Here is a 27,344-nt window from a genome sequence, read left to right on the forward strand (position 1 = left end):
GCCGTTCTGGGACCTCAGGTGGCGTCGCGGGCTGAGCGACCTGCAGCGGCGGCTGTGGAGGGAAAGCGGAAGCAGAAGCAGGAGCAGAATAAACATGCGACTGTGGTGCCACCGGTCTTAACACACCCCCCCAGGCTGCCATCATTTGGATCATTTCATCCATACGACCAGAAAGCTGATGAAGCATTCGCTCATGACGGCCCAATTGCGCTTCCTGTTGAGCGAGAGCCAGTCCGATGTGTGGCTGGATGGTTCTGTCATGGCTCAGTCAGTAAGGACTCCAAACGCGGACTTTGCAGAATAAGAATAAAAGGTTTATTCATCAGACACAAACTGCGAATCAATGGAGGAGGTTTCCCATGAGGAGACAGGTTTGCAACGATCCTGATCTTCCACACCAACAGACAGGGTCCCAAAACTCCCAAACAAACTAACTCCAGCTGAGCCTCTCACCACTACTTTTCACTCGGGGACACCGGGGAGATCTGTGTAGAGAGAAGCAAACAAGTGACCAGCAGAACTGCGACGGTAAGTAGAAGACAGAGGAAAAACTGAGCCAAGTACACTAACGTGTATACTAGACCGGCGGTTTTCAAAGTGTGAGGCGCGCCTCCCCTAGGGGGCGCCAGAGCACTTTAGGGGAGGCGCGGTGCGAGGGAAAAAATAAACCGGGAAAAGAAGCTATCTGCTTGCTGTCTACTGATGTGAGAGAAAGAATGGACAAATTTTTAGTAAAGAAAAAGGCAGGGGAGACAAGCTCTGGCGTAAGTAGAAAAAAGAGGAAGTATGACCACGACTACTTAAAGTTTGGATTTTCCTGGACTGCTCCCGATGATGCTCCAAGGCCGCAATGTGTAATCTGCAAGGAGGTTCTGGCTAATGATAGCATGAGACCCTGTAAGCTCCGGCGTCACATTGAAACAAAGCACCCATGTTTAGTGACCAAGCCGCGGGAGTTTTTTGAGAGGAAGCTGAAGGAGCTGTGCACACAGAAAAAAACAATAGAGACGTTCAGTACTGTTAACGCTAAGGCAACTGAAGCATCTTATCGGGTGGCCTTACGCATTGCAAAGACGGGGAAACCCCACAACATCGGTGAAACTTTACTCCTTCCTGCTGCTAAGGACATGTGTTCAGTAATGATGGGAGAAGCTGCTGCTGCCAAACTGAATGTCATCCAGTTGTCTGACAACACCATCCAACGCCGAATCTCACATATGGGCGCAGATGTGCGGCAGCAGGTAGTGGACAGTGTTCGTGAAAGCCCCTCCTTCTCCCTTCAGCTGGACGAGACGACTGATGTCGCCAACTGTGCTCAATTAATGGTGTACGTGCGTTATGTTAAAGAGCTAAATGTGCATGAGGAGTTTTTGTTTTGTCACCCTCTGCCCTCGCGCACTACAGCAGAAGAAATCTTCAAGGTTTTGAATGATTTCATGTGGGAAAATAATGTGGATTGGGGCCGCTGCTGTGGAATATGCACTGATGGGGCCAGGGCAATGACAGGCCGGCACAGTGGTCTGGTAAAAAAGGTGCAAGAGGTCGCCCCGGCTGCTATTTGGACGCACTGCATAATCCACCGCCAGGCCTTGGCAACTAAGAGGATGCCCCAAGAGCTGCGCACTGTGCTGGACGAGGCAGTAAAAATTGTTAACCTTATAAAGTCGCGCGCCATGAATGCCCGTCTCTTCTCCATCCTCTGCAACGAGATGGGCGCGCACTTTAAACAGCTGCTTCTGCGCTCGGAGGTCCGGTGGCTTTCCCGAGGAAAGGTTCTCACGCGCCTTTGTGATCTCCGTGAGGAAGTCCTTCTTTTCCTCGCTGAAATCAACTCTCCACTGGTAAAACACATGGAGGACATGAAGTGGGTTGCAAAGCTTGCCTATCTTTCGGATGTCTTCGAAAAGATAAACACACTGAACATCTGTCTGCAGGGCAAAGAGTGCAACGTCTTTTACGCACACGATCAACTCTGTGGATTTAGGAAAAAGTTGGAACTGTGGGGTGCGCGTGTGGAGCGGGGATCAGTGGAAATGTTTCCCACCTTAGAGGATGTTTTGGCCAGAGCGGGGCTGAAGGTGGAGTTTTTACAGCAGGTGGTCTGCACGCATTTGGAGGGGATGCGCGAGCAGTTTGGAGAGTATTTTAGAGAGGAGACAATGGGTGAGAAACCCATTTTCCTTCCCCGTGACACTCAAAGATGGACTTTCAGCAGGAGAGGAAGAGGCTCTGGCTGAGCTGAGCTGACATGGACTTGAAACAGAGGATGAGTGACGTGTCACTTGCGCACTTTTGGCTGTCAGTAGGGACTGAATATCCACAGCTCTCCACGAAGGCAGTGAACGTGCTCATCCCCTTCACTTCAACCTATCTCTGCGAATGTGGGTTTTCCGCACTCGCAATGATAAAAAGCAAATACCGGTCAAGGCTGCTGGTTGAAGATGATCTGCGGTTATACCTCTCCACAGTGCAACCCCGCATTAACCGGATTTGCGCATCAAAAGCACAAGCACATTGTTCCCACTAAAACTAAGGTGAGCTGAACAGTAATGTTGCCAATGTGTTGCCATGTTGCCAATTTAGTTAAAATCATAAATAAAATGAGTTACACATGATTCAGGACCGTGATAGAAAAAGAAAGGGTGCGCATAGCGTGCGTAATTGTTTTTTCCTTTGTATGCCTCCCCTCTTTCATACAGCATGCTCTTTTAGCTCGAGATAAATTGTTTAGATGAGCCACAAAAAGAGCTCCACGATTTTGCCACTGTTTAGGTTTTTGATTTATTTTTTAATTTTAAGGAAATGTGCAACATTTACAGATGTGTTCCAAAGATCTGATCAAAATGTTTTTGTTAAGATGTGAAAACACTGTTGGTATCTCAAACATTAAACTCAGAATCTCAGATGTAACGTTTGTTTGAGAAAACGGTTGAAAAATGAGTTTGGGGTTGTTCTTATCATTAGAAAAAATGAAAAAAGGGCGTATTTGCCATACAAAGGCCCTGATAAAATAATTAAAATGGGAGGAAATGTTTTAAAATGTTCATGCGTTAAATTTCATTCAGATAAAGTGTCATTTTAAAAGATGAGATGGTTCTAAAATAAAAGCAATTAGAAGGTGTTTTGCAGTGGCATTTGTTTGTGTGTGGGTTGATCATTGGGGGGGAGGGGGGGGGGGGGCGCAGCAGGCATTGTGCTCCTTGGAGGGGGGCTCACCCTTTCATACTTTGAAAACCCCTGTACTAGACCATCCAGCGTCGACTGATAGCCACCGCACAGCATAAGTACTGGCTAGATGAGTGGATCCCCAACAGGTGTGCTGCAGAGGCCAATTGGAGACTCAGGCGGACACACCCACGAAAACACCACACCCACACACACACACACCCACACACAGAAAAGAAAGACACAGGTTCCAGGGAGGCAGGCTGTGACAATAGTAAAAACTGTCTGACATTAAAAATGTCTTTTTAAACAGAAATCTGGCTCAGAAAGCTGCAGAAATCAAAACAAATATAACATCACAGATCTATAAAGATATTTGAAGTGGCCAAAAAGCTCTGGATTGATTATAATGTAGCTACAATAACACAGACTCCTAAAGATTGTTGAAAAACTGGTTATTTCTGCATTTTATATAATAAATCATGCTGACTGCACTCTGTTTACCAATATAAGCAAAGACATTACACATAACTCTCCAGACCATCTGTCCCTGCTTATGATTCCAGCATACACCCCCCTCAGCAAAACTGCTCTTTCTACATCTAAGACTGTTCAGACCTGGCCTGAAGGTGCCTCTCAACAGCTGCAGGACTGCTTTGAAACAACTGACTGGGACGTATTCAAGCACCAGGACCTGGAGCAGTATACCTCGGCTGTTCTGGACTACATCAAGTTCTGCACCGACACTGTAACTGTGGACAAGAATATCCGGGTTTTTCCAAATAGAAAGCCATGGATGAATGGAAAGGTGCAGAGCTTACTCAGAGAGAGGAACATCGCCTTCAGAGCTGGTGATGGGGCGCTTTACAGCGCTGCCAGAGCCAACCTGAAGAGGGGCATCAGGGAGGCCAAGGCTGTGTATAAGAGGAGGATTGAGGACTGTTTCCAGAGCCACGACTTCAGGCAGGTGTGGCAAGGGGTTCGGCATATTTTGAACTACAAACCCAGCCTGTTAGTTGATCAGCGTAACATCAATCTGGCAGAGGAGCTGAACAGCTTCTTTGCACGCTTTGAGGTACAGCAACCAGAGACAGCCATCCAACATCCCTCAGCAGGCAGCAGCAGCATCCTCAGGCTGCAAGAGCAAGAGGTGAGGCGTATGCTGGAAACTGTGAACCCCAGGAAAGCTGTGGGGCCCGATGGTGTCTCTGGACGGATACTGAAGGTCTGTGCGGCTCAGCTGGCTGGTATTTTTACCAGCATTTTAAACCAGTCCCTGAGCCAGGCTGCTGTCCCTTCCTGCCTGAAGTCCTCCATTATCGTCCCCATCCCCAAGAAGAACACTATCAGAGGTTTGAATGACTACAGGCCAGTAGCACTCACACCAATTGTTATGAAGTGCTTTGAAAAGCTTGTCCGGGCTCACGTCATCTCCAGTCTCTCTCCCAGACTAGACCCCCACCAGTTTGCCTACAGAGCCAACCGGTCCACAGAGGACGCCATTGCCACGGCCCTCCACTCTGCCTTCTCTCACCTGGAGCAGGGGGGGAACTACGCTCGGCTGCTCTTTGTGGACTTCAGCTCAGCGTTTAACACCATCCTTCCTGGCAGACTGGTGACTAAACTGTCAGATCTGGGGATACCACGCTCCACCTGTCTTTGGATCAAGGACTTCCTGACAGACCGTTCCCAGAGGGTAAGAGTAGGTCCCCACCTCTCTTCAGCCATCAGCCTCAGCACCGGCTCTCCACAGGGCTGTGTGCTGAGTCCCCTACTCTTCACCCTCTACACACATGACTGCACCTCCATACATGCCAGTAACTGCATCATTAAGTTTGCGGATGACACCACTGTGGTGGGGCTCATATCAGGCGGGGATGAGTCAGCATACCGGGACGAGGTGCAGCGGCTGTCAAGGTGGTGCAGTGAGAATAACTTGATCCTGAACACCACTAAGACAAAGGAGATGGTAGTAGACTTTAGGAGGACAACACATGTCATTCAACCTCTGTTCATCGAGGGGGATGAAGTGGAGCTGGTTTCAGATTTTAGGTTCCTGGGAGTACATCTGCAGGATGATTTGACCTGGAGTATCAATACGACCAGGATTGTCAGGAAGGCCCAACAGAGACTGCATTTCCTGAGGGTTCTTAGGAGCAACTATCTGACCCAGAATCTGCTGGTGTCCTTCTACCGTTGCTGTGTAGAGAGCATCCTGACCTACTGTCTGTGCGTGTGGTTCAACAGCTGCACAGCAGCAGACAGGAAAACACTCCAGCGAATCATCAACACGGCTCAAAAGATCATAGGCTGTCCCCTGCCCTCCCTCCAGGAACTGTTCAATGCCCGCTGCCAGAGGAGGGCACAGAACATCCTCCAGGACCCCTCACACCCTGGACACTCCTTGTTTCAGCTACTGCCATCAGGCAGACGTTTCAGGACAATGAAGGCCAGAACAAACAGACTGAGGAACAGCTTTTATGCCAGGGCTATCATTGAACTGAACTCTGTGTGGTTTGGACAGTGATGTGGGGTGGTAGTGCTGACTGTGTGCGTGCGTTGGTGTGTGTATTGGGGCTAGATTCGTCTTAATTTACTATTGTGCACTGTATTTTAGTAATCATTTTTATCACTCATATTTTTATTATTTTATTATTTATTGTCTGAGGCACCTAGAAAGGAATGCATTTTAAATTTCGTTGTGCAACTTCTGTGTACAATGACAATAAAGATTCTGATTCTGATTCTGATTCTGATTCATAAAAACACAGAAACATCAGGATCACTTTATGACAGATGGTCACTTTTTGGCACAACACCAGCCGCTGTTGAAAGTAACTAATAATGTAACTTGTAATCTAACTTAGTTACTTCTAAAATTAAGTAATCAGTAAAGTAACTAAGTTACTTTTTAAAGGAATAATCAGCAGTACTTTTTCAAGGTAACTATACCATCAGTGCCCAAGACTTACCCAGTGTCACTTCCCGCGTCTCCAACTCTCACACCTCATCGCAGCAGGAGCTCCAAATAAAAGCTTCTCCACTGCAGCGGACCAGCCCATCCACTTTGCAGCCACCGGGTTGAGGAAGAGGAACCTGCCATTCCTGTGCCTCCTGCTCTGTTACGTAGAAGGAAGCTCTCTGCAACCCCAGCTTGCTGCCACACCGAGCTCTGCTCAGCCCCAGTTTGGTGATATTACTGTAATAACTTATACTGGGTGTGAAGCGCAATTTCTCAGCTTTCAGAAGCCATTTGAATTTTTTTGATAGGACAAACAATTAATTTGATCAGATGTCTCAGCAGTGATACGCTCTGTTAACCATTACAGCAGGTAACAGGTGTAGTGATTCCAAACTGGCTACTTTAAGTGACAACCTAATGTCTGTCCTGGTCCTGGGCTGTATGCCCAGTGTTTTGTGTTTAGTTCTTTAGGTTCTGTTTTCATTAAGTTTCTGCTTTTCTGTTTCCCTGTTTGCATTTGATTCTTTGTTCATCAAAGTTTTTTGTCCTGTTTTTGGTTATTGTTATTGACATTTTGATATCCTGGTTCCCTTTGTCCCTGTCTCCCCTGCGTCTCTGTGTTCTAGTATCTGTCCCGTCCCTCTGTCTAAGTCCCTCGCCTCATGTGTTGAGTCCTGCATTTTGGGGTCCAACCTTGTTTGCCGCACAGCTCAACATGGCAATTTCAGAGCTTGTGCCTTAACTCGGCCTAAACGGCCAGAGACTGATTTTGTATCGCTCAGCCCGGAAAATCTGTTTGTGTTCCTGAGCCAGCCGACAATAAGAATTTTTTGTGTATTATTTTTGGGTTGTCAACAGAAGCGACTGCATGCAATGCACCCAGGTTTGTCTCTTCAGAGACCGAAGCTCCAGCTGAGGCTTTCCCAGTGCCTCCAGCCCACTCCTATACCCATGCCTGTTTCTCCCATTGGGGCGGCTAAGGTCTGAACACAGGGACCAGCAGTGGACCCTCACAAGCAGCCCCAGTCTTCAGTGGAGACGGCTGTGTGTCCTGCACAGATACGGGTGGAGTCTCCAGAGTCAGCATCTGCAGCGCCTCCATCAGAGCCTTCAGAGCCTGCAGCTGCAGCATCCCATCAGTCTTCAGAATCATCTGCACTGCTTCTTCAGCTGCCAGAGTTTTCAGAATCTCGATCGTCTCCACCTTCAGCACCTGCACCTCCATTGCCTCCACCTCAGTGACATCAAAGCCACCAGAACTACAGCTAGAATCTCCATCCACACCAGACCCTTTAGAGTATGCACTACCAACGTCATCAGTCTTCAGTGCTTCCTCATCAGTCATCAGTAGCCTGTAATGGGCGCAACATGAGGTTTGGATGGGTGTCCCCGCCCCAGCCCCGAAAACCACAAACACACACTTTGCATGTAAAGCCAAGCCAGTTTTATTACCACCCGTCATGGTCCTGGGCTGGTGGCCTAGAGCTTTGTGTTGTATAGTTCTGTTTTATTATGGTTCTGTCTCAGTGTGCTATTGTTTATCCCTGGGTGTCTAGTCTGTGTGTTCAATGTTAGGTTACTTCCTGTTTTATTTTGATAAGTCATCTTGTCCCTGTCTGTGATGTTCACTTTTGCTTCCTCTTGTCTCGTCTGTGTAATGTGATTCACCTGTGTTCCCACTCCTCTCGTTATCCTCTTGTGTATTTAAGTCCAGTGTTTTCTTTGCCCGTCGTCGTGTCGTTGCTTGTTCTCCTGCATGTACGTCTAGTTGAGTAAAGTCAAGCCCGGCTCTCCCCTGTTAGGTGTATTCAGGGGAGAGCTCATGTTTATTTCTGTATGATTTGTGTAAATAAAGCGAGTGAGTTCTGCATTTTGGGGTCCTCCTTCCTGCCTGCACAGCAGTGAGCCGTGACACCACCTTCACTCAGGTGTTGTGTAAATGGATGCCAAACAGGAAACAAAAAAACTAGAATAAACCAGAAGCTTTGGCTGAGCCAAGGCCAAAAATGACAAACAAAACAGCTGTTCCCAAGGAAGTGCTACCTGCACCCTCCAAAAACACACAGAAGACAGTCACTCACCCTCACACACCACAAACAGGACAAAACAGTGTAAAGAAAATGGTGGCTCACCCCTTCTGCCTCACAAATCAAAAGAGAGTATTTAAACACAGACACACAGTAAGCAGAGGTTTTGGAGGATGCGTCCCACACACTCTGCTGCTGCTCAGCTGCTGCCCCTCGAGTAGCTGTCATGGATGGGCTTTTAAGCCGTCAGCTGATGTCAGGGTCCAACCAGCAGTCGTTGGAGTTACTGTGTGTGATGTTTCTATGAAAGTAAGAGAAATAAAGCTCCAGCAGCTTTTTTTCTCAATCCAGATGCGTTCCTTCATTTGTGTGCATTTTGCTGGTAATCAGCGTCTTCCTTGGATTACAAATTAATTAAGATCTCCATCGTGACCTGATGAAGATCACGTCACGATCAGGTATCCACTCGAGCACAAATCTGCTCTAATTCAGCCAGATGACTGCAATATGTAAACATGATAGGAAGAAATTCATTTAAAAACACCCTCTGCATGTGTGCAGAGCTTCATCTCAGACTGCTGTGATGTTCGTAATCATTGCCATTCTGATCAAGCATCCATTAAAAATATTCCTTTTTACAATTTCACTATTATTGAAGATATTCTGCTAATTTTGCTGAGTTAGTAACACACAGAATGTGATGTTTTAATTTTCATTTACATAATATAGTGTACACCTGCCTCTCGCCCTGTGACAGCTGGGATAGGCTCCAGCCCCCCCGCGACCCTGACCAGGATAAGCGGAAGCGAATGGATGGATGGATAATATAGTGTACAGAGTACAGTTGAACGTTCTCACAAAATGAAACAAACATGCACTTTAAAGTTTCTGTTTATTTATTTTATTCATATTTTATTTTTTATAATGTTTCTATTCATAACAGATAGTTTAGCCTAAAGATGAACAGAAGCAGTGTAAAGTGATGTGAAAAGCCCCCCCCGATTCTTTTTGCATTTTTGTCACACTTTCATGTTTTAGATCGTCAAACACATTAAAACATTAGACAAAGATAACTCACATACATACAGGATGCATTTTCATATTTACCCAAACTGCCCGGGTCCCAGTGTGTCTGATGGAGGTTTTAGTTTTCTTAATAAAGAGTGATGCTCTGCCCCGTTTGGAATAGTTTGTCTGTATTCAGGGACCAGTTCACGTTGATATCGAGGTCTAAACCAACATATTTAGATTTTGTTACCACCTCTATGCCCACCCCACAAACTCCCACAGTTTGAGGGGGGGGGGCCTTAATCTTCAGAAATCTATTATTATTATATCTTAGAGGTGTTCAGTATGACAGGTTTCTGTGACCCGCATCTCTGTGACAGAGAGGGGTGCAGGAACAGGTGTGCGGGGGGGAAGCAGCTGCCACATTAGAGATGCAAGGAGCCGGGGTGGCAGATGATTTTTTAAAATGTCCTGTCAGGATACTGGATTGACTTTAAGATAACGCAATCCTCAAATTGATGGTGTTGCAAACAACAAAGGTTCAGAGCTGTTCATTTATAATCACAGTCTGTAACTTATTTATTTATTCTAATTTCCTGCAGGCATGTTAGCCACATATAAAATGAAAATCAGCAAGAAAGTAGAACAGCTCGTGAAGTTTATTATCAGGAACATTCACACAGATATAGGAACAATCCTGAGAAATTAAAAAAAAAACTTATTTCTCTTAATTTTGCCAAAATAACACACACACCCAACTTTGTCTTAAATGAATAATATAATAAATGTATTAGGATATTCAGTCTTTACTGAACTAGGACACATGTATAAACCAAAAGTGATTACAGGTTGTCTTTGGTCTGTTGAAGGAGGAGCTCTGCCATAAAGGAAAGACCATTTAAGCGCTCTCAGACAGCAGGCTGGGAACTCCCTGTGAAGTTGAGACGTGTCTAAATTCATTAGGCCACGCAGGTTTGTGTATTTATCAAGACTTCTGAGGAAAATCCATCTCAGAAACAGGTCTGAGTTGAGTCCCCATGCCGGCTCCTCCAGTGTTGTGTTACTGAGGACTCTTGGAGCAGTGGGGGGTGGCTCCAGGCTCAGGGAATCGAACTGCCAGCTCTGAGTTTAACAAAAATTAAATTCAGTATATATTTTCAGAACTCCAAACAGAATTTTTAATTCATAATTTAATTTTATATTGGGAAACATTTTGTTGATAAATGCAGTTTTTTTTTAATTAATCCAAATTTATGTAGTTTGGAAAATTTGCTGTTTCTGAGAGTCTCTAAAGGTGGTTAAAAGTAAAACTGCCAACAACTTTGATTCGATGTAAGCCTCGATGTTTTTGCGCTATTAAAAATTGTTTTTTTGTTTTGTTTGTTTGTTTTTGCTTTTATTAATTTAATTACGTACAACTCAACCTGTGAAACCTATCTGATCCTTTGTATTAATATTGATGCCTTGTTTTGTTTGTAAACTGTTGTTCCAAATAAATAAACATAAATAAAACCATGCCGGCTTTGAACCCGTTCTGGAGAGCAGACGTGATTTCCGGGTCACGTGGTGGGCTCACCGGGCTGGTAGGCTCGGGGCTGGCCTTCCTTCGGTAGCTGCAGCTCACCGGTGGTGCTGAGAAGCCGTGCAGGCACCGACTCCCAGCGGCACCCTGAGCCACGAATAACGGCACTCTGAACCGGTGAGACGTTTGTCCCGGGCTGCCGTTTCCCGTTTGTTTGAGGCGGTGTTTCAGGATGTCGACGTGTCCGTGCTACAGGCCGGTAATCCTGGATGAGGTGTGTGTCCATTTCTGTTTGATACCTGCCGTGTGTGTTAATACGCTGCGTGTTGCGCTGTGTACAATTATCTGCGTGTTTATTCAATGATCCGCAGACATGTGGCCATCCGTCCCCATTTCAGTCGCTCCGCGTAGCGACAGACGTGTCTGTGGATGTTTGGTGATTGTAGGCCGGTAGCCCTGTGGGAGTGGGAGTGGGCCGTTTGTGTTTGCTTTGATGACGTGATCAAAGTGGTTACATGTACTGAGTGAAGGCGCTAAATCAGTGCACGGCGGAAGGCTGAGACAAAGCAGGTGAGTCCTGCTGCTAATCAGAGACTCTGTCAGCCATAGTCACGTGATTATCTGTCATAGGTTACTCTGCACGTGGAGCCTGAGCTGCACCCCGGTTGGCGGAGTTGTAACAGCTTATAAGAAAACAAACACACCTGAGACTCACCTGTAGAGCGGCCTTTAGGCTCGTGCATGGCCGGCACAGGGAACCGCGCGTGGATCAGCAGATATTCTTTTAATAACCGTTCCCACTGTAATGTTCTGACAGTATGAACACTCTTTCTCTGAAAGCCTTTTTAAATTGAAGAAAATAAATTCTCCTGATGGATCAGCCACAGTCCACCCAGACCCACGTCTCACCATCAGTACCCACTGAGGGTGTGTGCATTGTAATGCCTGTTCTCCTGCCTGATCAGTGAGTCACTGGCTAAGACCTGTCTCCATATGAAGATGCAGACGTGGCGAGTGAGGGATGAGAGATTTGGTAGGAGAAGCTTTGTGGTTCTGTTTGTTGACTGTGTTGTTGTTGCACGCAGGTAATCTGTTTGTGTTCAGTAAGAGAGACGGCGTTTGCTCAGAGGCAGTCTGAAAATCATCAGCTGCAGTCTAACAGTGATTTAGGGCTGTGTGTGTTTATCTGTCTGCTGTTAGGCTAAACCAGAGCAACCTTCAGCCCAGAATTCACTGTCAAAGAAGGAAGCGCCTCCTTACTGAGGAACGTTCTGCTTCCTTGACTCTACACACAGCTGCCATTATTCATACTGAGAGAACAGACGCAGCAAAAACACAGAACACGATTAATATAGAAATATCCTGCAAGGAGCCCAGAGACAGATTTTCAAGTACGCAAAAACGGTGACGGCACAGCTGGGATTATTTACAGTTCAACTCATTTTCCAACAGCACCGAGGAGCAGCTCACAAATCCGTGAACAATCAGAGCGTCCCTGCTCGCTTCATCTGGGTCTGCAAGGACATCGTTCCTCTGACAGGCTCCAAGTCAGCCCACAGCGTGAGCCCCGCTGAGCTGCTTTAAACATTTACACAATGTAAACTGAAAACTTGAGGGAATTTAACTTAAAGGCTTCAGCATGTGTGATTTCAATTACATTCTCTTTCCATTTAATTTCTTTAAAGGTTTGAACTTCAAACATGAAAGTTAAATAATTACTGAATTTTCATTTTTGATGCAACGGTTTCCTTAAAGGCTGTTTGAGATCCAGCAACCTTTAATAATCAGCTCGTGAGTCTTTGTAGCTTCTTTTTCTCAGCTGTTTAACAGCATTTCCAGTGACTAACAACTAAATCACATGGAAAAATGACAGACATGTTTTTCTAAAAGTCCAACATTAAATAAAACCAAACACTTGATATCTGCAGCAGCAGGGGTCCTACACGCCAAGCTGATGCTTCAGAGTCTGAATTTTTGGTGAAAGCCTACCTGTACTCAGGCTGAGCATCACCTGCTGGACAAAGTGGAAACCATTCTTCATGTACTTGGAGTGGTCCAGGTGTAAGGAGTAAATCAGCCCAAAAAGGACACAGGAGGCCTGAGGAAGGTTGGCTAGCTCAGCCATGACCACAGTCCCTTCCAACATGATCGCCACTCTTCACAGGTTCCACTGATCAGAGGAGTCGGAATGAATCCTGGTCAGTTCCATCCTAACAGAGAACGAAACCAGGAGGACAAAACCGTGCCAGATAAACTGTGCCAATGATCACCAACAGTACCGTCAGGTCTTTAGGATGAAAAGCTTCATAGAAAATAAACTGTGCAATGAAAGTAATTATTGAAAGGAGAGCTAAGACCACACTTAGATCCACTGTCATTTTTGTATTTGTACATTTCTGCTAAACTGCAAATGAAATGCATTTGGGGACACTCGGCAGCTGAGGACAGTTCATCAGCTTTCAGCTGCTGCTGTGGGAGAAAGATGTTAACAAAAAAGGCTCACACAATCTGATGCTGCCATGCAAAGTTTGTGTAACCTTGCAGCAGTCAGCTTTTGTGATTCAGTTAATATTCCAGACTGTGAGGGTTTGTGTAGGCAGGAGAGTGTAAACTAAACTCTACAGTATACCAGGCAGTATATCACCACCACCGCTGAAAGCTGTAATATAAAACCAAACACACAACCAGAGAATACACGCTTTGTGTCAGAGCAGGTCCTCAAAACCAAATTGACAAATTCATTTACTTGTGTCAGTTTTGAAGAAGGCAGAAGGATCATCACCCAAAAAGAGAACAAAGAAACTTTACATCCAAAAAGGAGAGAAGACGAGAGAGAGGACGAGCAAATAAGACAGGAGATGAGTGGAATAGAAATGAGAAATGCATCATGGGAAGAAGGGGAGGAGACTGATGTGGACAAATCACCTCACCTTTGTCTGATGTAAGAGCTCAGCCGACAGCTTTCTTCTTCCTGCACGAGTCCATCAGGCTTGGAGAAATCCGGTCAAATGCAACAAAGAAGTCTTTAAGATTTCTTCCAACCACTCTGCTGAACTCATGATACACCTGAAACATTAAAAACAGCAAGTTCAAAATCAGAGTAAAGCAGCAGCTGTCCACAGAATTAATTTCCTTATTCATTTACAACACATAAAGTCATGAAATCTGTAGCAGTTAACATTCAAAACAATACTCATACAAACCCGACTTTCTGTGAAAAGAGCAGGTCAATGTATCATCTGGCTGATGGCAGGCTAGTCCACGACAACCTCCTTTCTGTGAAGAGCAAAAGTTGTATTGATTTTTTTCTCAACCAGGGATGCTTTTGGCTTTGTCTTCATCGTTTCATTGACCAAAACCTGACGAGCTCCCTCAAGGTTGTGATCATCCGTTCCCTCAGGATAGTCGGGTGTTGTATTAACCATATATTTTGAGACCAATTAATTTATAAGTGTTAATAAAATGCTGATAAATGTTCCCTTACCAATTAGCTAGCACAATAAAAGCCAAAATGGTAACCCATGTTACATGAGGATACGCTGTCATGACTTTTTGTAACATATTTTTGGCTAGATTTTTAGTTTATTACACTCACCGGAGCCTATGCTAATAAAATGCTAAACGGACTGCTGAATACTCACCAGTAAAGCTGGAGGCATCAACAACCAAACTGCCACTGGAGGCAGCCTGCCTTGTGGACCCCCACAAACCCAGTCTGGTGTTCACCGTGAGGTACTGTCCACCAGACACAAGTAAAAACAGCAATCCCTGAGTTACCTAGCCCCCTGTTAACAGGTGGTTAACAGGGGGCTAGGTTCTGTCTAGACCAGCTTTAAAATTAAATTCTTTTAACTGTTAACAAAGAGCGAGCTGCGTGACTGAAGTTTGACGCTACACACCGTTAGCTAAGAAGTTCAAAAACACTGCGAACTGCTAATGCCACACAATTTGAACTTCTCCTACTCCGGGCACCCTCCCAACAGGACCTGTTAACAGTTAGCGCTTACTACAGTGATAAAAACAGAGTTAGCTGGCCCGCAGCCTCTTACTTTGGTGTAGCAGTGGATGAAGGTACAGCAGGGCAGCATCCAGCCTTGCAGCAAATCGTTACGCATTAAAGGAACGGTTTACCCAAATGGTTTTCTTTCCATGTGGAGGCCCAACAACACAAGATGAATAAGGAGACGTGGTCATGACTACAACTTACTCTTTTAAACCCATTTAACTTAAAATTGGTCACTGATTCTGTTCATAATTTTTATGGACAGAATTTCTAGGCGTAGCCAGGTGGCGGAAGGCTTCTTCCTTGGTGGCCTCAGAGTCTCGTCTCTGCTCTTTGCAGATGATGCGGTTCTGTTGGCTTCATCAGGTGGTGGCCTCCAGCTCGCAGTGGAACGGTTCGCAGCCGAGTGTGAAGCAGCCGGCATGAGAATCAGCACTAAGTCTGAGGCCATGGTCCTCAGCTGGAAAAGGGTGGAGTGCCCTCTCTGACACAGGGACGAGTTCCTGCCCCAGGTGGAGCAGTTTAAGTATCTCGGGGTCTTGTTCACGGGTGACAGGAGAAGGGAGCGGGAGATTGACAGATGTATTGGGGCTGCATCTACAGTGATGCAGACGCTGCACCTGGTGAAGTGGGAGCTGAGTGTAAAAGCGAAGCTCTCGATTTACCGGTCGATCTACGTTCCTACCCTCACCTATGGTCAAGAGCTTTGGGTAGTGACCGAAAGAATAAGATCGCGAATACAAGCAGCAGAAATGAGTTTCCTTCGAAGGGTCGCTGGCCTCTGCTTAGAGATAAGGTGAGGAGAGCGGCCATTCAGGAGGGGCTCAGAGTAGAGCCGCTGCTCCTCCACATTGAAAGGAGTCAGTTGAGGTGGTTTGGGCATCTGATTAGGATGCCTCCTGGGAGGTGTTCCAGGCATGTCCTACTGGGAGGAGGCACTGGGGCAGACGCGGGGCACGCTGGAGAGATTATATCTCTCGGCTGGCCTGGGAACACCTTGGAGTCCCCCTGGATGAGCTGGTGGTGGTGGCTGGGGAGAGGGAGGTCTGGGCTTCTCTGCTTGGGCTGCTGCCCCCGTGACCCGGCCCCAGATAAGAGGAAGAAAATGGATGGATAATTTAAAATTATTAGTAAGCTCGACCTTGTCAGCAAGTTAGCAGAATACACTTAGAATGTGGCCAAAATTTCAAAAAATTTAATTTTTTGGGTGAATTGTAATTAAATTATTTAAGCAGATACAAAGTGCAGGTTTTCCCAATCTACAGTCCCATGAAAGGGATGACACTGGCAGCATTTACCCATCACAAACATGGTGAAGTGTACTGGCTGCAAAGATTTTACAAAGAAAGATAAAACTATGATATTAAAGAAATCAGAAGAGGTTAAACACAAAATACAGACTGAATACAACACAACTACTGCAGTTCATCAGTCTGAGAGGCATGCTGGACTCTGATGGATTACAGCTGATGTTCCGTTAAATGAATGTTTACATGTGCATAAGACAGCTTTATCCCTGTTGGGGATAAAATATCAGAGGTATGGAGAGGTGACCTGTATTATTCCCTGTAGCACAATGCAATTCAAAAATACTTCGCAGCCAACAGGACAAAAACGTTGTGTCTAAGAATCTATATTTTTACTGTTGCACATCAGGCAAACACAACACCGGAGGGGGGTGCTGAGGTAGAGTAGATAAGTGCTATGTAACAACCCACCTGTGAACCCAAACCTGGATACTGTGGCATCGTGCAGTGGTGCTGTCCAAGCCCAGGAATTGATGTTATAGAGCTTAATATTTATTAAATTTGGGTTTTTGTATTTCTTAATTCTTGTCCAGGAAGAAGCAGAAGGATGTTTATTTCAGCACCTGCAGTGAAAACACAGCAAAGGGTCAAAGAGACTTCCATAATTCATGTGTCCGTCTCCTCTGCCGAGCACGATGAGCACAGACAGACCCAAACGGAATATCATCAAAAAGAAATACGTAAGTGAAACTCATTTCTGCTTTAAAGCTTTACTGTTTGGTGCATCTTCATCACATGTTTCAGATCATCACATTTTAGTAAAGAGAGCCCAGCTGAATGCAGTTTAAACCAAACCTGCCTGCCCTCTGTTAAAAACTAACTGCCCCTAGGAAGTGCTGTACAGAGGTAACGGGACTCAAGCCTTCCAGAAAGTTCCACTTCCGTCTCGTCAGTCCACAGAATATTTTCCCAGAAGTCTTGAGGAGCACCCAGATGTGTGTTGGCAGATGTTGTGTTCTTGTTGGCCAGCCGTGGTTTTCTCCTTGGAGCTGTCCCATTCTTATTGTTTAACCATGAACTCTGACCTTAGCTGAGCCAAGTGAGGTCTGCAGTTCTTTAGATGTTGTTCTGGGTTCTTCTGTGGCCTCCTGGATGAGTCCTTGATGTTCTCTTGGAGTAATTTTGGTAGCTGGCCACTCCTGGAAACGTTCCCCACTGTTTCAGGTGTGATAACGGCTCTCATCGTGGTTCTCCGGAGTCCCAAAGCCTTAGAAATGGCTCTGTAACCCTGAAGGACTGCTAGACATCAGAGACTTTGTTCCTCAGCTGCTTCTTTAGCTCCTGGATGATGTGCTGCTCTTTGAGCCTGCCCCACTTTGGCAGACAGCTCCTGTTTAAGGGACTTCTGGATCCAGCAGCTGTGGGTGGGGCGGTGAAATTGGAGTCAGCGTTAATCACAGTTAATTCATAATTTAGGTGCTGCTGTGACTCAGGTCGGATTTTGGGTCATCTACTTGGTCGTCTAATTGGAAGGCCAGGGGATCAATCTGTGATTCCTCCAGTCTGTGTGCTGAAGTACCCTTGGGCAAGACACTGAACCCTGCGTCCACACTCCCACTCATCACTTAGGCAGAGATGAAAGTGCTAAATAAAAGCTCTGAGTGCTGAGCTGAGTAGAAAGGCTGTCCATGTAGTGGGGGAGCAATGACTTTTTCCACACAGGGCCACACCGGATCACCGTTCCATCGGTTTGGATAGCTGTGACTTTGTGTTTTGGTAAACAGATGAAATGACGACAATTGTGTTGATGCCCCAGAATGATGCAGCTGCGTCCTCACGTCTGGAGCTGACGGTGTCTGTTTTGCAGGACATCAGTGACGGGATGCCGTGGTGTGAAGAACGTCTGGTCCGCAAAGTGCTTTTCCTCTCTCTCAGGGAATTCCGAGACAAACACCGTGCCACACACAGACGCTCACACATACACAAGTGTGCGCACAAACGCACATCAAAAAATACACACTTACAAGCTCTGCGAAAGACACTGACAAAACCTAACACACACACAAAAGCACAGGCAGGAAAGAAAGGGCACACGCCGCGACAACGAGCCAAGTGCACACCACTAAACACACACACACAGAAAAACACACATACTGCCCAAAATATGCACATTTCAAAACACTTACACACTCACGGACGCACAAACAAAGACATGCCAGAGGACCGTCCAAAGAATAAATGTCCTCGGATACTGCAGAACACACAAACCCCGACAAAACTGTTTAAAGGCAAAGTTACACACGCTGCACAGCAGACACACACGGCATCAACCAGGACGCTACGCTCGCAGAAAACACACAACACACTGTTGCTGCTGAACTCAAAATACACAAAAACTGCTACAGCTACACACGCTGCTCAGCACAAACACACCTGCACACCTAAAAACACGCACACACCTCCGCTGCCAGCCAGGACTCTGAGGTCACACTCTCCCACACGTCTCAGGGGTGAGTACCATCTGTGACTGTGGCTCAACCACATGGTCACCGTAATGTTCAGTCTTAGCATTGTGCTAGCATATGTGGTTATCAGCCACGCCCTCACACCTGTGCGTGCACACAGCTGCAGGTTATAATAATAAATAAGTAATAAATCATTTATAATGCAAATACGTTTGTTTCCAACAGGATTGTTGGTTTGTTTACTAAACTTGTAGAGCTAATATATTTTTGGGGTTTGTTTGAAATAAGCGTGGCTGTTGTTTGGTCCCATGTTTCAGCACAATGATTGTTCACGTCATCATGGATTATTACTTTATATGACGCTGTAGGTGGAGGAGGTTCTCGTCACTGTTCTCCTGTTCTGCAGTTAACGGTGTGCGCGAGCGTCTGTCAGATCATCCCAGCTGGAGCTGGTCCGTACAGACACGACCTCGACAACGTCGTCCTGCCAGCTGTGACAGAGATGATTCTGCCAACAGGAGGTGGGCTGTAGTGTGTTTATGCATGTGTTGCATTTGTGTGTGCGCGATTGTAGACAGTTGCAGAAACCTTCTGTGCTCACAGTGGCACCACTCTGGCAACAAGCTAACGCTGTGCCCACAGCAGGGCGTCTCATTTTCTGGAGTGTCCCACTCAGAAGCTGATTTGAAAAAAATTCACCCCTCACCTAATAAAGAACTCCAGGCGGCCTTACTTCAGCACAAATGGCTCGTTTTGTATTTTCTCCACTGAACGTCTCCGAGTCTGGGATCCGAAGTCAAACACAGACTCTCATATCAAACCTGCTGAGACGTCCTGCAGTGCTGCCACTGCCTGAAGCTGGAACATGTGTTTTTGCACCAGTTGAATGTGTGAGAGTTTGTGTGTCAGTGCAACAAATGTGTATTTATACTTTTGATTGACACTGCTGGTGTTGCAGCCAGAAGATCACAGTTTCTAAAACTAATAATTCATCATAGGATTAAAGTCTGTTATTACAGAACAGGGTCAACCTTAAACAGACTCACACTACAGAAATGCACTGAGTGCTACAGTAAATATTAGTTATATTACAGTAAATATGAATTAACCTGTTCCTCCTGACTGAAAGGGCCAGTCTAGTGATTTTATGTGAAAAAAGAGACAAATGTCATGACAAGAACCCCGTTTTACGGAGAAGCCGTCTTAACGAAGGAAGTTGATCAATGCTGTTGTGATTCCCAGTTTCTCTGGGATTTCACAGTTTGAACAAAGCCCCATTGTGTTGAACTTTCTTCATAGTACACACCGTCCAGTGAAATACTCCCCCCTCAGCAGATGACCCCCCCCTCCCTGAGCCTGGTTCTGCTGGAGGTTTCTTCCTGTTAAAGGGAGTTTTTCCTTTCCACTGTCACCAAGTGCTGCTCATAGGGGGTCGTCTGATTCTCTCTGATCATTGTAGGATCTTTACCTCACAATCTAAAGTGCCTTGAGGCGAGTGCTCATTGTGATTTGGTGCTTATAAATAAAATAAACTGCATGCTGACAGCTGACTTGCTGCTTTAGTTTTTATTCAGTATAGTTTCATGTAGTATTCCATTCTGTTTATAGCACTGACCTGCTAATCACTGCTTCACTCAGGCAGTCGAGCTAAGTGGATAAAGCTTTGTGTGTGTGTGTGTGTGTCTGCAGACCACGGCTGCATGCACAGAGGAAGTTTGCTCAGTCCCCGCCCAACTCTCCAGGACCATTAGTGTTGATGACATCAGCACAGAGCACCCACAGCCTGGCTGTAGTCACCTGTCTGAGCAGACGCCGTCCTAAGACTGAGGACTTTTTGTCTTTTCTCTGTTTAAGAGGTAAGCTCTGCGCACACGAGCTGTTCATACATGATCAGGCTGATCTGGCACACAATGTGATTATGCTGTGTGTACAAGGACTGTTAGAAGGATTGATGTAGAGTTGAGTGAGCCAATAACTTTATAAGGAACACTTTGAAGACACGTCAGATCTCAGTGGGGAAATCCTGATATGGACTGTGTAAGGATGCTGCATCAACCTACAGAGGCTGAAGTCAAAGATATCTGCGTGAAAAATGATGCAGCACGCTGGAACATTTACCCAAAATTTGCAGCAACTCAAAATGGTGCTCAGTTGTTGGTGTGACATACACATACTTGTATGCATGCATGACAACATCGGGGCTCCTAAAGAGATGAAGATGGTGTCCTGGGTGGACCAGGGTATTACTGAGCTCCTGGACAGTCTGAGGTGCAACCTGGTGACGTTGGATGGACCTAAACATAATGTCCCAGAGGTGTCCACTGGATTTAGGTCAGGTGAGCGTGGGGGCCAGTCAGTGGTATCAGTCCCTTCATGCTGTGGGGGGGGCAGACAATGAGACCGGAGACGCTGAACGATGTTACAGGCAGCATAACGTTCTCCACAGCTTCCCCAGACCCTGTCGTGTCTGTCCCACGGTAAACGGACTGGTTCTTATACAGCACTCGCTTTATACAACGTGCCTCATTCACCCATTAACACACATTCACACAGGCGCGTCCTTCTGTGGCTCAGAGCTGTCTAACATTCACACTCCGGCGAATGCATCAGAGAGCAGCTTGGGGTTCAGTATGTTGCCCAAGAACACTTTGGCATGCAGACTGGAGCAGCCAAGAATTGAACCACCAACCTTGGTGGTCGATGTACGCCTTAAAATTTTTTCTCACACACATACTGGGGGCTGTCTGTGCTTCAATATCATAGTATAAGGACACCCCCACAGGCGGATTACAGAAGCCAGGAATCCTCTGAGTAGACGAGCAGCTCTGAGTGCAGACCCAGCCTGTGTCAGCGATCATCCATGAAGAAGGGCTCTCCTTTACCCACTGCCCACAGCACAGGCTGAGTCAGAGCTCATCAGCCCACTTTTCAGTGTGAAAATGAACACAGTAAAATTAAATTTGAATTCAACTTTAGAATTCAATTCATTCTGAATCTTAGAAATATAGCCATATTTTACTAATGCACTACAGGTGGCTAGTTAACGAGAACAGCCATTCCTCACAGTTCTTTAGACCATCAGAGCGTCTCAGTCTGAGTCTGTACTGCAGCGACGTGTTGAGTTTATTAAAATGATTTGGTGACGCAGATGTAGCTTTTTTTTTTTTAAGGTCAGGAGTGTAAAAGTCAGTTACATTAATGAAGTTGGAGATTACACACACACACACACACACAATAATGGCATTTCCCCCTTCACTGCAGGTTCTGCAGCATTGCCAAGCAGCATGGCCTTCTTAACACGTAAACGAGAGAGGCAGCCAGGTGACAGTCAGTGTTTGACTTCCTGTCTTCCCACCAATCACAAGGCTGCAGCTGAGGAGAAGAAAATTGGGATGTTATGCAGAACAACAGGTACTCACCTACTGGGAATGTTTGTGTAACTCATTACTTCATTACATCTGTGTAGTGCAACTTTAAAACAGTAGCTGCTGCACCTCAGTGTCTGTTAACTGTGCCACAGTGCAGAGAGAGACCAGATCCCTGAGGAGGAGGTCTGCCGACTCTGCAGTATTCAGTTCCATGTGCCCCTTGACAGCTCGAGCACAGAGCAGGAGGGATGGAGATGAAAGAGAAAAACAGCAGAAGAAAGACATGATGGAGGAGGACAGACGAGAGGGAGCTCAGAGACACCTCCTGAGACCTCGTCAGCTCTCCCTACACGTCAGGAGGGCCAACAAGGTCTGGTCATCGTTTTCTACGTGTCTCCTTGTGTGAAAAGTGTATCATCAGCATGGAAATTGAACACTAATAGACATACAACTCATTTTTAGCACAGATTAGCTTTTATATATTCATTTTTTATGAAGGTAAAAACTGTCATTGAGATTGAAAATGTCTTTTTAAACAGAAATCTGGCTCAGAAAGCTGCAGAAATCACAACAAATATAACATCACAGATCTATAAAGATATTTGAAGTGGCCAAAAAGCTCTGGATTGATTATAATGTAGGTACAATAACACAGACTCCTAAAGATTGTTGAAAAACAGGTTATTTCTGCATTTTATATATAAGCCCTTCGTAAAGCATGCTGACTGCACTCTGTTTACCAATATAAGCAAAGACATTACACATAAAAACACACAGAAACATCAGGATCACGTTATGACAGACGATCACTTTTTGGCACAACACCGGCCTCTGTTGAATGTAACTAATAAAGTAACCTGTGATCTAACTTAGTTACTTCTAAAATTAAGTAATCAGTAAAGTAACTAAGTTACTTTTTAAAGGAGTAATCAGTAGGGGTGGGACTTTAACGCGTTAATTTCGATTAATTAATTATGGGGAAATTTTAACGCATTTTAATCGCACTTTGCACCGTGGAACGTTTCTCAGTGCACGAGTTCCCGGCATACAGATTATATCGACGCACAATGTCCAAATTCAGGGGCCGCATCCTTCACAGCCCACGAACACCACAAAGGCTGGAAGTGAGCAGCTAGCCTTCATATCAGCTGCCCTCACCTCTGCGTAGCTCATGTCGCCTAGCAACCGTGAGTGTGAAGCACAGCTGTGTAAAAGCAGCTGGTTAAACAGAGAACGAACTTTTTCTCCTTTTTGTGCTTTAGGTGCCGTTTACACGAGACCGTTTTCATTTTGAAACGGTGTCGTTTTGATGCGTTTCGGCCTTGCGTTTACACGACAACGGTGTCGTTTTGATGCGTTTCGCCCTTCTGTTTACACGACAACAGAGTGAAAACGATGTGTTTCAGAAACGGGGTCCAGAGTGGAGCGTTTCAGAAACGCACCGGCTTGCGTTTTCGTGTAAACACTTGAAACCGGGGTGATTTGAAAACGCTCGACTCGCACATGCGCACTATGGTTGCGACGGCCAGTTTTTCGCGCACGCGCAAACTGATAAACAGTACTCGCGGATTCACGAGTGCTTCTTATGCTTTTCCTGTGTTTTTACCGTTTTGTAATTCAGCGTTGTGTGCAGCAGCGATCCAACCTCATCATCGGTCCACACAAAACCTCTCACATTGGCCGTTTTGTAAGTAATGAACAATTTGCCGCACTACCTACTGTGTCACTCCACGCATGCGCGTCTTGCGTAAACAAACTGCAAAGAGAAAACCAACGCCAACTTGTGGCCTGGCATGGGAACTACATCGTTTTCATCGTTTCACATGTCCTCGTGTAAACGCGGATCGTTTCTGAAACGCCATCGTGTAAACGAAAGGCTGAAACGCATCAAAACGACACCGTTTCCAGTGAAAACGGCTTCGTGTAAACGGCACCTTAATTTTAAATCTTTATTCAAAATAAGCTGTTAAAACAAGCATAACAACATCAAGGAATACAGCTGAGAGAATGATTAATTTCCAACTATATTAAGTGAGACATTAATGTTGAATAAAACTATCCAGTTATGATGCTTAACTTTAATTTCAGGAGTTTATCACAGGAGCACTTCCACCCTTCGTTGGTCTGTGTAGCAGACTGGTGGGAAAATAAACAACATTTTGAAGTTTAAGCTTATGTATATTGATTCATTCATCAACTAAACTTAAATTAATATTTCTCATGTTAAATATTAAAATGTGATTAAAATGCAATTAATTTCAATTAATTAATTACAAAGCTTCTAATTAATTAGATTAATTTTTTTAATCGAGTCCCACCCCTAGTAATCAGATTACTTTTTCAAGGTAACTATACATCACTGCTGATAACACTGAATGCTAACGTTAAAGCTGTCTTGGATCGTTCTCGTGTGGGTAGGCCGTAGCCGTGCACACAGGTGAGCACAGCTGCAAACACTGTGGGTTTGCAGCTCAGTTCATTGAAAAGAATGCATTGTAGAGCAGCACAGCATTATTGTTGTGCACAGTAGAATGAGTAGAAACTGCAGCTGTTATGTTGAATGGAAGGCTCTGATTGGTACTTATGTGCAGGCCTGCACACTTCAGACGAGCACTTCTACATTCTCTAAGTATTTAAGTGGCCTGGGCACTGACTGTTGGAAGGACCCTCCAAAAACTGCACAATGCAGTACATATTGAATAGTGATGATATCACCAGAGTGGGTTTTCTGCAGGTGCTCTCGTTTCCTCCTGCAATCCAAGGACATCCATCTTAGTTTAATTAGTGATTGGTGTGGGTGTGAGAAGTCTCCCCTCTCTCCACGGGTTGGCCCTGTGATGGACTGGTGAACTGTCTGTGGTGTACTCCTACCCAGTGTTAGCTTAGATGGGCTCAGCCCTCCGCAGCCATAACTGGATAAGCTCTTAAAATAAATGATCAGATAGATCAGAATTCTGTACTGAAGGTATCTCCCTACAAGTCGTAGTGGTGCCCGTTTTCATCATTTCATACGGTGCGTAACATAAACTGTTCAGAAGGGGTCTCAGACCTTGATGAGTTTTCAGCTAATGTAACGATTTCCTGCTGTAAGCAGAATGCTGCAGGGATGAGTCTGACAGCTGAGCACTTATTGTGTGTCTGTGTGTTAAACTTTGTTTTCCATGGTTTGTTCTGCAGCATAACGTGTATGTAAACTTGTATGTTGTGAAGCTTTTGTGTCCCAGAGACGTTTGCTTAATGAGACCGTACGAGTTGTCAGGGGTATGTAACGTCTTCATGACGAACACAGGGGCTCACTGAAGTGATGTAACTATTATACTTGTGCCAGCTGCTTTTGTATTTAAACAAACAGGAAAAAATGCACGTTTGTGAAGATTACGTGTTAAACCAAATTAAGCATCATAAACGTTTATTACCCACAGAGCTTGTTTTCTGCAGTCCAGGGTTTTTGTTGAGGGAGCGGGGCGATGCTAACGTCAGGGTTGGCCTGTGAGCGTTCATTCCTGCAGAACTATGCAGACTATCACGGTTTCTTTCTGTTGCAGGTTGTAACTAAAATCTCTGAACAAAGAGCCTCCTGTGTCAGGTCAGTCATTCCCTTAAAGCCAAGGAGAGGGACTGCTAGCAAACAAGGCACGAGGCCAAGCAATACCTACAAATCAAGATGCCATTCCCAAAGCAGAGCCCAGGAAACCAGCAGCAATCACCTCTCGCTACATCACAACCACCAGCTGCCTCACAGTCGGCACCTTCTTCAGTACTATAGCAATCCTATGACCTTCAGTATTCTCCAGAACTCAGGAAGAAATTCATGCCAAACTTCAGCTCAAATATCTCTGATTAATCATTCAGTTAGTCGACAGCTGAGGGAGAAGCCTGGGGTCCTGAGGTTGTCCAGAAGGAGGAGAGGCCTTCCACCAGACACCAGCCCGAGTCTTCTGGTTTCCTTGGACAGGAACCCATCAAATGAGTGCCAAATCTTGCAGGACAAAGGTGGCTATGTCTCCCTGGCAAGTGATATTTATGAGATTCCACAGAATGAGGACAGCGTTCGAGAGGAGTATGTGAGCCTTATGGGTAAAAACACTGATAGCCATCATATAAAACTCGTACAGGACAGATGTGCTCATGGTGGACAGGCGGGACTTGAGAGGGACAGTTTTATCAGTGAAGATCTGTGTGACAAGGGAAACAGAGAAAAACTTGCAGAGTGTGCACAGGAGCCCTCTCGTGAAAAGGAAAGCCTCACTAATGTCATCACTAGCTATAACCTCATGCCTGTTAGTGAGGTCGTGTGGAAACACCCGAGGGATCAAACTCTCCAAGAAAAACAGAACACGACAATCCAAAAGCCTGTTAGCAGGGCTAACGATTCTAAGGCCACAGCTGCTTCTACTAGGACCAGTGTAACTAAAGCTGCTATCAACTCAGTCACATCTGACACACCAGCTGATTATTCTGCCAGGTGCAGTGGCAAAGGCACTAATAAAGGCAAGCAAATGAAGAAGAGTACTTCACCAGCCCTCACTAACTCTGCCCATGAATCCACAGGTGCTACAAAACACCCTTCAGTGGGAAGCACAGAGGATGTGACCAAGGACAGGGCACCTACCATCAGTTATTGTAGCACTTCCAAAGACTCTGCAAAGGGGCTTCCCCACACCAAGACGACTACCTCAGCCATGAAGACCAGGTTCAGCCCCAGGATGAAGCATTAATATCTAAGCTGAGTCTGGAACCATGAAGAGAATATTCTGTATAGAAATGTTTCAGAGCTTTTAAATATGTCGAGGCAGAGCATGATGATGATTGTTGCCTTGTCAGTCATTGTTGAATAGGTACAATAAAGTCGTATAACTGGAACACACATTATGCTGGTAAAGTGGACTGTATGTTTTCATGCCTCTATGCTCCGTCCTCTATCTGAATAGTAGCGTGATGTTTTATTATTAGTAGTATTTTATTATTTATATATTCAGGTGTACACCCCCCCCCCCCCCCCCCCCCCAGTGAGCCTCTATGGGACGTGCGTATAGCTAATGGATGAATATTGATGTGGAAAAAGCAGCACAAACGTGCTCGATCATTTTCAGTTATAAGCTGTGAAATGTCTGCTGAAATGAACCCTTTCATATCTGTACGGATGCTTTTACACACAGAAAACTACAAACAACTTTCACGCTGCTTATTGGTCACATTTGTTGACAGATGCAGTCATCTGACCAAAAACCAATAGCTGATGGACTTTGTTGCTCATCCTCATATCATTTGTACAGTTGTTTGCTACATTTTGTGTCCTCTGCACACCGTGGTGTTCACTTCAATTCTAGCACCCGATCACAGCAACGTTGCCTCAAGGCCTGTAAGTCCTAATGACAAAGCTTACCTGTGTTTAGCTTAGACTTGCAGAGCGCACCTGGTCATTGGCACAGACTGAGGCAGGATCACGTTCTCCTCATAAGCAAACTCTGGAGCTCGTTGGAAACCAGACCTCCTCCTCCAATAGGTCTTTGGAAACACACTTTATCTACCTCACATCCGTGGCCATAGAATCCCAAATGAACCTAAAATTCACGT

General features: G+C 45.5%; 1 protein-coding gene across 3 annotated transcripts; it reads left to right on the forward strand.

Moving 5' to 3' along the window:
• Positions 1-10,731: 10,731 nt before the first annotated feature.
• Positions 10,732-26,764, forward strand: LOC115776905 (uncharacterized). 3 transcript variants are annotated; one of them, XM_030724716.1, is made up of 8 exons: positions 10,732-10,958; positions 15,786-15,791; positions 18,281-18,444; positions 18,806-18,920; positions 20,089-20,255; positions 21,661-21,810; positions 21,920-22,137; positions 25,313-26,763. In XM_030724716.1, the coding sequence occupies exons 1-8, from the start codon at positions 10,954-10,956 to the stop codon at positions 26,483-26,485; spliced, it is 1,998 nt and encodes a 665-aa protein (XP_030580576.1). In that variant the 5' UTR covers positions 10,732-10,953; the 3' UTR covers positions 26,486-26,763. The 3 variants fall into 3 exon arrangements, with proteins under 3 accessions (XP_030580576.1, XP_030580575.1, XP_030580577.1); XM_030724715.1 differs by lacking the exon at positions 15,786-15,791 and adding an exon at positions 16,528-16,674 and having other exon boundaries at positions 17,802-18,444; XM_030724717.1 differs by lacking the exons at positions 10,732-10,958; positions 15,786-15,791 and having other exon boundaries at positions 18,303-18,444; positions 18,768-18,920; positions 25,313-26,764.
• The last annotated feature ends 580 nt before the right edge of the window (positions 26,765-27,344 follow it).

Source organism: Archocentrus centrarchus, unplaced genomic scaffold (assembly GCF_007364275.1).
Source record: "Archocentrus centrarchus isolate MPI-CPG fArcCen1 unplaced genomic scaffold, fArcCen1 scaffold_40_ctg1, whole genome shotgun sequence".
NCBI lineage: Eukaryota > Metazoa > Chordata > Actinopteri > Cichliformes > Cichlidae > Archocentrus > Archocentrus centrarchus.